This window comes from Thalia democratica, chromosome 5 (genome assembly GCF_965202585.1).
Source record: "Thalia democratica chromosome 5, ktThaDemo2.hap1.1, whole genome shotgun sequence".
NCBI lineage: Eukaryota > Metazoa > Chordata > Thaliacea > Salpida > Salpidae > Thalia > Thalia democratica.
In genome coordinates, this window is record NC_139169.1 from 56,192,340 (window position 1) to 56,203,955 (window position 11,616).

Sequence of the window (11,616 nt, forward strand, 5' to 3'; positions counted from 1 at the left end):
AAGCTCTAAGGAAAATAGTTTATACAAAAGTAGACTTAATTTAATAGTCAAACAACTGTTTAAAAGTTTTTCACCTTTAAAGTTTTAAAAAAGTTAAAAAGAAAGCAGAGATAAAGTTTGTAATAGTCTTATCATAGAAACCAACTCTAAGAAGAAAAGTATATGCTGAAATAACAATCACAGTATTATTGAGTTTTATAGTAAGTGACTTTAACTTACAAAACACTATTTTTTACATATTGTTAAACTAAAGATTTTTATAAGGCTTAGATCTTAAAATAGTTAAATCAACCTGAGTTTTCGTTTATATATACATATATATATTTATTCATTTCTTCGTTACTCAAAAATATGGTTGAACGTACAATGTATTAACAAACTAAGAATATTTCTACGCTGGGTTTAATAGCGCTTTTACACCTAAAAAACAAAATTTTTATCGTAGAGTTTATGTTAAGTAAAACTGCGGTATTTAAGATAATATATTTGACTATTTAGACTGACTTTTTATTCAACTTCAAAAGAAAATCGCCCATAAAGTTTGGTCTTAGGATCAGGTGTACGAGAAAACTTTTCGGCTATTGAGTCAAACACCACATGCTTTTACTATCTCTTACGAGCTAATAATTTCTTTTTCAAAATTTAAAGTTTGAAATTTCAACAAAAATATAAACAATAATAGTAAAATTAAACAACAACTAATTAAATATTGGATTTATTTGGAAAAGTTGTAATCAAAACGTACACAAAAACTTGAACAAATAATTGAAAATAAAGTCTATGCCTAAAACTTTGAGAAATCAAAAAAATAGTAGTAGTAGTAAATATTTTTAGATCTATACAAATAATTTTAAACAATTAGTCTTTTTTTTATGTTAGTAAAGTGATATTTATATATATGTCCTGGGCATGACGTTAAACTGTTCTGGTGTATGACTCGATAAACGAAGGGTTTTTTGTACACTAGGTCCTTGGACCAAACCATTTGATAGTATTTTTTGTCGTTCAATAAACTATACTAAATTTGTATTTTAAACTTTGTTATTTCTAAAAACTTTAAGATAATTTAGTAATACATTATTTATTTTTTATTAAAATAGTTTGTTAGATTTTGATTAAAAAAAGAATAAGTAGTTTTACTGTTGTAAATTTGTTTTTAATCTTTAGTTATAAAAAAGATTTACCCGTTTTTAAGTACTTTAATAATTAAACTCCTCATAGAAAGAAACAAAGGCATTTAAAAAAGTGTGCAGAATACAGTACCAACATTGTACATGACTTCAATGAATGATAACTACAATTTAATTTCACTAAGATAAAAGATAAGTTTTCGCTTCAGTTTTTAAAACCTTCTTTTTAATTAGTTATCTAAAACTTTATAGAGAAGTTTAATAACGGTAAGTACGTTTTTAAAGTAAGTAATAATAAAGGCAAATACATAAGTAACACTTTACGTTTTCAGATTATAAAATAAGTACTAGTTTTGTATTTATTATATTAATTTGATAGATATTTACGTCATGATTAAAAAAGGATATGTTGCTTGTGAATGATAGCAAAACGCGAGGTATGGTAACACAGAGAGCCTGTTTGTTCTTACGTCATAAAAAGAAAAAGGCAGACTGAAACTGTTCATCTTTATGCACCATGAAGATAGCATCAACTTGTTACTGCCTTGGTTGAACCTCTCAAGAATAGTTTAAGAATAAGTAGCAATACACAAAGAAAGTCATGCCGATTGAAGTAATGTTTCTTTTTAAGTTTGTTTAATAGATAAAAGTTTCTTTTTACTATGTGTATATTATTTTGTAGGATATCAATCTAACAGAGGAACAGAGAGCAGGTATGTCTATTTGAGTTTAACTAAAAGTTTTTACCTCTAAGCTAGTAAAAAAAGACTAGTTTAAGTTTTAAAATAATTAATAAAAAAAGTTTGTTTTGTTCAAACAACTTTATAAAAATTTTCCATTTAATCAAGTTTTGTCTGCTTAAAATAAATATTAATTTTACTTTTAAATAAGTAGTATTTAATAGTAAATAGATAAAACCTATACAGAAAAAAAAGTTTTCACATTTTTTCATCGCTGAGTATGATGTTGTCATATAAATACAAATCGTGTAAAAAATGTTTAATATTTTAAAGTAATTACATATTTGTTTATGTTAGTTATGAAGGCAAATTGAAAACAAAACTAATTATCAAATCATTTAGATGTATGATTGGCACACTATATTATTTGTAATTTTAGTAGATGACTTCATTGACCTCAAAGTAGAAAATACGATAAGTATTTGCGTCATCAGACTTAAGTGTTGGAAATTTACAAATCAATTAGAATACGAACAGTTAAAAAAGTAAAAAAACTGTCAGATTTGTTCATTTTTGAATAAAAAAATATAAATGATTTAAAATAGTCTAAAAACTGATAAATCAATGAATTCAGAAACTCTCATTCATTTTTTTTGCAAAGTTATCCGTCTAGTTTTTGATAAAAGTTGTAAAGAATTATTTACACAAAAACTATCTATATACAATTTATTTTTTTGCTAAGTATAATTTTGTGAAATGGGTTGAAATTTAAAGCATATCAAAAAAATTGAAAAACCAAAAAAAAAAAGAGCAATCAAATTATTACTATGATACCTTTTAGATTACTATAATTCAAACACAAGTTTAACAGTTGAAAACTAAATAAGTTGATTCATTGGTTGAAAATATACTTAAAATTAAACAAGTTCATTTTTTTAGTAATAAGTTCTTAATGTATCACAAATGAAATAAATCAAAAATAATTTATTTTTTCTTAAGTGAGGTACTTTTTTATATTTGCCATATGCTGTTTGTTTTATTGTTTTATAAATCTTGTTGAAACAGTTTAAATCATTAAAGCGGTTATGCCAATAACTTACTAACTGTTTTTTGTCAATTTAACCAATTATAAAACTGTAATATTTGCTTGTTGTTATTAGTTTTAGAGCTAAATAGCTTACATTTATTCTAAACTGTAAACAAAAAATATTAGTGCATATATTTCAATAAGTTTTATCGCAAACTAAAATAGATAATTACAGTTAGAAAAAATATATATTCTTAATCTTTGTAGTATATTATTAACTACTTGAATGAAAAACAAGCTCAAGGAGATTATTAAGCTTATATATTTTTTTCAATATATTTTAATGAAAACAATATAATTTTGGTTTTAAATGTGATTTTTTTTTAAGTAATGTTAAATAAAATAGGTACTTAAAAAATAATAAGACTAGAAATTTAACATTGTATAAAATTCATATTAGTAATGCCTGGGTTTTAACTTTTGTTTTAGTACACTTTGAGAATAAAAGGTTATATATTAGTTCGTTAGTACTTTAGTACTTTGCAGTTTCTAAGTAAATTATATAGTTTAGAAACATTACTTAAAAAGAAGCTTAAACTTAATTAAGATTAAGAAATTTTAAATGATTTAGGCTCTTTGAGTATTTGAAATTAAAAATAAATTATAAACTTTAAAGTTATTTTAAAGGTTGTTTTTCCTTATACAAATATTCATTTAGATTTTATATGAAAACTTTTAAAGATTTGAAAAACAAAAACCTATAAGAAATTCATACTAATAAGTAATTATGTAAGTACTAGTTTTGAACTTGAATAAAAAAAGAAACAAAACAATTTACTGCGATAAATAAGTTCATAATAACTATAAGTAAAACAACGTATTTTTACACAAATATAGTTCCACAATTTTCTCAGGGTGTAATTAATTGTATATTTTTGATGAAATTTGTAAAAATATACTCGTTTTGGTAAAACATAGTTTTGTTTATATAAATTCAAAAAAGTATTATACCAGTTGCTTGAAATTTTAACGATTATATAGTTTATAGAAATAAGTTTTATCAAAGCTGTGATACTTAAGCATATTCCTACAAACTTTGCGCAGCAAAAGTTGACTATAAGTTTTTGTAAAAGTTAAAAAAAAAAACCATAATAAAAAGAAACATTTTATCACACTGAACACATACTTGTTTAAAAAATAATGTACATCAAAATAACTATAACATATGTAAAAAGTATTGTAGTTTTTATAAAGTACATCTTTAAATAAAAACTTAAAGCATTTATTTTAAGATTAATTAAGTTTAGTTAATATTTGACAGTATTTGAGATTTTCAATTATTACAGTCTGCAAAATATTCTTTTTTTTCTTTTGGTGAAAAGTTAACCTGACTTTAAAATAAATGCTTTAGAAATACTTTCTATTTATTATATATATTATATATACAATATAATATAATTAAGTTTATGAAGAGTTTATTATTTAGGCTTTTTTAACATAGCTTATTGATTTTATTTACTTACTAAATTTACAGAGTTGTTTGATATTTTGTATAAGGTCTTCGTTCAACTAAATTTTTGTAATAATGCTTGAGCTAGTATGTTTGTACACTAAAATTTATGAAAACGTATGTACTTGGTAGTAAAATGTGATTATTATATGGTTTCAGTTAACTTTATTTTTTAAATAGTTTTATTTTAACCTAACCCTCTTTCGTTTATTAAATCAATATATTATTTAAACTAAGTTTTTAGTTTCAGATATATGTTTTCAGGTTATTATACAAAAATAATTTCTTAAGTTTAGAAGATACATTTTTTTAGTTTTATAGGTATCAATCAAAACATAATTATCTGTTAACAAACAATACTTTACGAAACATTAATAAATATGTTCGCCTTGTATGTCGCCCGTTTAACTATCTAATGTTACGTCACAATTAAAAAGCGTTATTAATAACTTGCAGCTGCGCGCAGTGTAATCTTCATGTCTACTGCTTGTAAAGATGTGTAAATTTTCTACAAAACTAAAAAACAAATTTCTATGTAAAAACTAGCTTGTGTCAATTTTTTACTTTAAAAAATAAAAATATGAAAACCACATTAAAAGGAATAGATAAAACTTGTTACATACCAATTGTTTGTTTTCTAAGTGTCGCTAGTTTACCTTTGTTATTTTGTATACCGTCTATAAAAATACATGTTGTAAGTCTTTTAGTTCAGAAGTTTATGTAAACATTAACAAAATGTAATTAAAAAAATCAATTTAGGACGTAGTCAGTTTATTTTTATCCTAAAAAACTGTTTTGAATGATAAATCAAAAGATTCTTGTTTTTTTTTAAATTAAACTTTGCTTACGAGGAGATTTTACTTAAAAGCATTTTTAAAGTTTAAAGAACTACTTTTTAGATTTTTTAAGATAAAATATTTTGATTTGTTATACGTAGGCATATAAGTATATAAGAACGATGTTTATTGGCTGCATGCAAAAACATGTATTTTAAAAAAGAAGTTTTATTTAGTAAACAACTTTTGCCTAAAAATTATTCATTAATGTTAGGACAATAATTAAACATCTACTATGTATTTTATAACATAAAAGACAAAAGTGCATATGATACTACTAGCTTACTAGTTTAATGTTAATATTTACAAGTATTTTTACACTACTGCTTCAAAATTTAAAATAAAACAGCTTACTATTTTAAGACACTCTCGTAGACTTTTAGCAAAATATAGTTTAAGCATGTAAACAATATAACAAAATATATATACTTCATAACATAAATACTACTTACCAGTTAGTAGTGTCTTATTGTTTTTAGATTTTTTTTAAATTTCTCAATGTAGTTGTTGTTATATCAGCTATAATTATAATTATAATAGTTATAATAAAATCAATCTAACAAAAGTTTACTTCAATATAGTTTTACAAAATTAAACAATAAGCTTTTTTATACACATCCTTATTAAAAAGATAGTATTTACTACATACGCAACTTCATATTTAAAAAAAACAATTAATATAATGAGTTTGTTAGAAATTTGTTTTTTAATGGTTTTATTGAAATTTTGATAGTAGATTTGAACTATGTTTATTTGTTTATAATTTGTATAAGTTGAGTTTGATAACATTATTTAAAATCAATTCAACAATTATTAAATTAAGTTAATTTAATAAATTTATCCTTAAAACTATCAATAGTATAAGAAAAAATATTAAGATTCAATTAAAAGTCATATTATTGTAAAAAGATGTTTACATGCAAAAGCAGTGAAAGCTTTAATTGTACAATCATTTAGTTATGGGTTGTTTCAAAAAATAACAAAAAAGTTTTTTGCGCATCAGGTCCTAAGATCAAATACTTTGAGCGTATTTTTGTCGTTCATAGACTAGAAAATAGAAGATTATTACTAAATAAAATAAAAATAATTACCAAATATTCAGAGTTCAAAGCTGCTTTTGACATTTTCGTGACTGATTCTGAAGATGGTACAATTACAACCAAAGAGCTGGGAAAAGTTATGCGAATGCTGGGGCAAGCTCCAAATGAGACTGAGCTCAGGGAGATGATTGAAGAAGTTGATGAAGACGGTTAGTTTACTGATTAATGTAGTTTTGGCTTCTTTTTTTCTGAAGTTTTGATGCAAAAGACTTCCTTAAAGTCTTGGTTAACATAAAATTAACTGTATAGCTCTTGAAAAAGAGCTTTTGTTGACAGTTTATTTCCGAGGAGTAGCTACTAAACAATTTCTAATAAATAAATGGCTGAACAGTCTGGAAAAGCTTCACTAAATAAATACGTTTGAAAAGTTTTGAAAACGATCTACACTTAAAAAAAGTTTTTAAATTAGATTACTTATCTTTTTTTATTTTTTTTTAAAGCCAACTTTTAAATGCAGAGTGGCCACTATATATTTAGGTATTTAAATTTTAATCACCACAAAATTTTTTTTTTTCTTAGATGAAATACTAAAATCTAGCACAACTTCTTGAAGATTGGTGTATTTAGGAAAAAACTAGTTAACATTTTGTTTAGTATTCATTTAATGTTTAATAAAAAGTTTAAGTTTTGATAACAATTATTGATAATAGCTTTCTGTAAACAGAATTTAAATTCATATGCAGTTAAATTATTTTGATTTTATGGTTGAGTAGAAACTTTAGTGCTAAGAAAAAATTTTTAATAGCTTTACCCTTAAGCAATAAAAGTAAAATAAAAGTTTGAAAATCTCTTTTTTTAATACCAAAAAGAATAAAATTAAGTGTAAACAAAATATTACACAGTAAATATTATACCATTAGGTTTATAAATACTATAAAAATTAAACGAAGTTTAACTTTAATGTTTTTCAATTATATATTTATTGATTTTTATAACAAAACTGGCTGTTTAAAAGTTTAGCTTAGCTTAATGCCTGAATGCTTGATTAATCTTTGAACTATTACAAACTTTAAATTAAATATGTTATAAGGTCATAAAAAGCTGTCAAAGTATAAAAAAAAGTTTTTATAAGTAAATTTTATTCTTAGCTTTAAATATCTTTTTAGATTATATAAAAACTTCATTTAATTTTTATAGGTATAGCTTATTTTGGTAATAGTTTTATCATAACTTGTAAAAAACAATTTTTCAGCGTAAGTTTTGAAAAACAACATATAATATATTCATCACATGTTTAAAAACTAGGTTTTAAATGGTATTTTATTTTATTTTTCAATAAACAGTACACATAAGTAATGGGATTTTTCACAGTTATATTTATTTAGATTAAAAAACAAGTTCACTTTATCTTTGAAAAAGTTTAAGAAGGTTGCTTAAAAACTGAAAACGTTTATACTATTTTTGTTACCTATTTAGTTTGATCTTCTTTTTAATAAACCACTTACACTCAAAAATTATGATCAGTTACGTCTTAAAGTTTACTTAAAAAAAATTTAAGTTGCAATAAAATAAGTGTAAAATGACTTGGGTAGAAATACACAAAGTGAACTGAATCGTAAAAAAACAAGGTTGGACCTTATTTAAGTTTTAAACTTTTGATTAGCTAAAAACATACCAATGTGCTAAAATAATGCAACAAAAAAGCATATCCAAGGAACAATACGAAAAATTATTGTTTTTAAGATAAATAAAACCTTGTGGGAACCTTAGCTATAAAAGTTAGTTATTTTTATCGTTCAAACAACATTTTCTTACTCTAAACTAACTATTTTTTTTAGTCTAAAGCAGAAAACTAATAATTTAATTACTTTGAAAAGTAACAAACTTCTTGAACCATTTTTCAACGAGTGGCCACCCTGTGAAAAATTAAAAAATTATTGTACAAAACACACAATATTTGCTTTTTCTATTACCTTGATTAACAGGCAACCCCATTCAGATGCCAGAACAAATACAGGCCGCTCTTCCAACTGAAGGAGGTTAAAAAAATAGCAGGATGGCTAATATTAGGCTTTATTAACCCTTCTGCGGTGTTTTTATTTAACGAGTTAGAGAGGGCTAGAAACTTTTTTGCAGTACTTAGTAAATTTAAAAAAAAATTAATATTTTTATCGCGTACAAAACAAATCATTTTTCGGTATTCTCTGTTAAAGAAAATTTTTGTTGTTTTTAAATTTAGTACTTTTAATTGTTTATTAAAGTTTAAACTTTTGAATTTTTTGTTCGACAAAAAATAGGTCATTTTTGAGTGGTTGCAAATGTGTTTAATTATAAATTAAATATAAAGTAATAAATAAAATGAAAAAACGAAGTATATGTAGCATTACGACACAAAGAGGTACGGTGCGTTCAATTTTGATTATCCATTCATTACATTTAATTTTAGTTGTAACAGTTTTTTAAAAAATTAATTTTTTTAGAAATATAAAAATTATATGTTACAATGCTTTAAAGCTTAAAGAAGTTTTTTTTCAACTTTTTAAATGTATTTACGCATACCGTACCTTAGTTACTGAAACTTGTATTCAGTAAGTTATAGTTTCCATCCAACTTTTCAGCCTAGATGTACCTAACTCTATTCATGTAACAAATATATCATCTCAAGCCAGCTTGATTTATAACTTTTTTCATTATTGTTTTAGATTTTTTGCTTTTAAATTATTGAAGTATAACAATTGAATTTTTGCTTTCTAATACGGTTGGTTTATGTTAAGTAATTAAATTAATCTAGTTTTATGCTTTACAAAAACACAGTTATTTACAACATTTTTATTTCTTTAAATTTTTTAATTAAATATGAAAGTGTTTTAAGAATTTTTTTGTATGTTTCACAAAAATAGTTAAAATAAAACTGAAGAACAAATGTTAAACCTCATATGTAATTGTTTTACTTGGTTAGAAAAAACATTGTTTTTAATTACTTTAATGACTTTATCAACTGCAATTCTACAGATAGTGGTACAATAGACTTTGATGAGTTCTGTATCATGATGTTTAGGCAGTTGCAAGCTGATAATGAGCAAGAAAATCAGGTGCCTGAGAGGGACGAGAAAGAACTTGCTGAGGCTTTTCGTTTGTTTGATCTCAACCGGGATGGATACATTGACTGGGATGAGCTTAAAGTGAGAACGAATTTGTTTACTACTTTTACCATAATTTTGCTCTATTAAAAGTCTGCTCATACAATCAAAAAGTTATGTATATGTATAATAATACTAACTTAAACAATTCAAATTCTTTTTTTACGATTTAGTATGGGATTATTAATAAAATTAAATTATCTGAATTTTTATTTTATTTTTAGGTACATGATATATTTCAAAAAACACAAGTTAATCTGTTTCTTTTCAGCTCGTAATGTTAATGATAAATTTAAAAAAGGTGACTGTTAAATTTTTGATAAATGCTAGTGACTTTTATTAGTGCTTGTTCTAGAAGTTTTAAATTAACAGGGAAGTAGTAATTAAAAAATAAATTAGTTGTGTTTTTACCTTGGCTATTTATTTTTTTATTTAATTTAAAATATTTTATTATAACACATTAAAAATAAATCAAATTGATGTATTTGTTTATAAATTAAAAAAGGTGAACAAAGTACAAACTTTATATAAAACCGTATTTTATACCGACATAGTAAAATACCCAAACAATAATTAAATATGATATTTAAAACGTCTCCTTTTTTTTGAAACAATATTAAAAACAAGTTTTGAAATTTAACTTATTTTCCCAGGAAGCTCTTGTAGGAACAGGAGAAAATGTTGAAAAATGGGAGATTGATGAGATGATGCATGATGGAGACAAGAACCAAGACGGATTTCTCGACTACGAAGGTTTAAAATTGACAATTAGTTAAGAGTGGTGAACTTGACGGTGAAAAAGTATCACAGAGTAGAATTACTTAAATCGATTTCTATCAAAGGACAAAAATAAAAAGAGGAATATTTTCACATAAGCTTTAGTATAATATCGTAGTTGACAGTAAGCTTAACAAAAAATAAAACTCTTATTTTACTAATAAAAAAGGTATTTAAAGCAATTATGCAATCGGACATTTAAACAATAATATTCTACAGACCGGTTTTAAAAGCTTATACCTATAGAAGTTCTGCTTAAATTACAAGACATTTTTTCCATAGTTTAAAATATCCAAATTATACTTAACATATAGTGTTTATACTTTCTTATAGCTTAAAACTGAAAAAAAAATATACGTTAATGTTTAACTAATTGAACTAGAGTGATAAAAAAAAGAAAATTAATAACTACTATAAATAGCCATATTTCAGGAGTTTTAAAATTTATTTCAGCCTTACGTCGAATTTTTTTTAGTTTTTTGAAAAATATATAAAATTCTTGTAGATTAATTCCTTTAAATAAAGAAGATTAGTTTTGTAAAAAAAAAAACGGCAACGTTTTTAGTTGGCGGGCCAGATGTAGAACAGTTTAGTCTTTTGATTGAAGGAGCGTTTAAATTTCACTTAATTCACAAAACTTAATCAATTATCCAACTAATTTCAACAAAATACTAATTCTATGTGACCTTTTTTCCTATATCTAATGTAAGTTTGCTGTTCATTTCGAGTTCAAGAATAACAGAGTGAGTTTTAAAATGTGGTTTAGCGGACCGAATTTACATGCTCGCGGGCAAAAGTTCTTCCTTCTAAAGGTTTAATTCCACTTAAATTTTCTAAGAATTTACGGGTCGGATCTGACTCGCAGACTGTACGGTGCCCCACCCTAGTCTAATATCCCTGATATGATACTTAAAATATGTTTTCAAGTTCACTTACTTTTGTTTTGTAAAAATCTAAAATTTATTCTTCTGTATTTAATTAATATTAAACCAGTAATTTTTTTTGAAAGTCATAGCTAAAAATTAAAGAATATATTTGTATATTTTAAACTACCAGTTCGAATAGATGTAAACCAACTGTTGATTTTTACAAAATTTTATTGAGCGGTTTTGACATTTATTAATCAATTCAAAAAAAAAAAGGATAAAATAAACTTACTTTTAGTAACTGAGAATTTTAAAAACTTTTTTTTTGATTTTTATATTGAAAGTATCACTAAAAGATATAAAAAGCTTTAACTAGAATAAAAAATTAAATTATTACAGAATGGGTCAACTTCATGAAACACACACCAGTATCTGTGTAAAAGTGTTGAAGATAAGCTTTCTTAGCAGTGAACATCACGACAAATTTTTATAGCTATCGCCAAAAAATACACCACAACAGTCACTATTTAATACTTAAATGCACTTAATTTTATTGTTAAATACAATTTATAAGTTTTATTACTCATGTAATAAACCTATGATAGGCGTC

At 24.0% G+C, this 11,616-nt stretch overlaps 1 protein-coding gene across 2 annotated transcripts; it reads left to right on the plus strand.

The window, feature by feature from the left end:
- The first annotated feature begins 1,616 nt into the window (after positions 1 to 1,616).
- Positions 1,617 to 11,616, plus strand: LOC145837129 (troponin C, body wall muscle-like). 2 transcript variants are annotated; one of them, XM_082944896.1, is made up of 7 exons: positions 1,617 to 1,743; positions 1,813 to 1,843; positions 6,286 to 6,432; positions 8,209 to 8,262; positions 9,236 to 9,405; positions 10,017 to 10,116; positions 11,406 to 11,616. In XM_082944896.1, the coding sequence occupies exons 1-7, from the start codon at positions 1,732 to 1,734 to the stop codon at positions 11,444 to 11,446; spliced, it is 555 nt and encodes a 184-aa protein (XP_082801022.1). In that variant the 5' UTR covers positions 1,617 to 1,731; the 3' UTR covers positions 11,447 to 11,616. The 2 variants fall into 2 exon arrangements, with proteins under 2 accessions (XP_082801022.1, XP_082801023.1); XM_082944897.1 differs by lacking the exon at positions 8,209 to 8,262.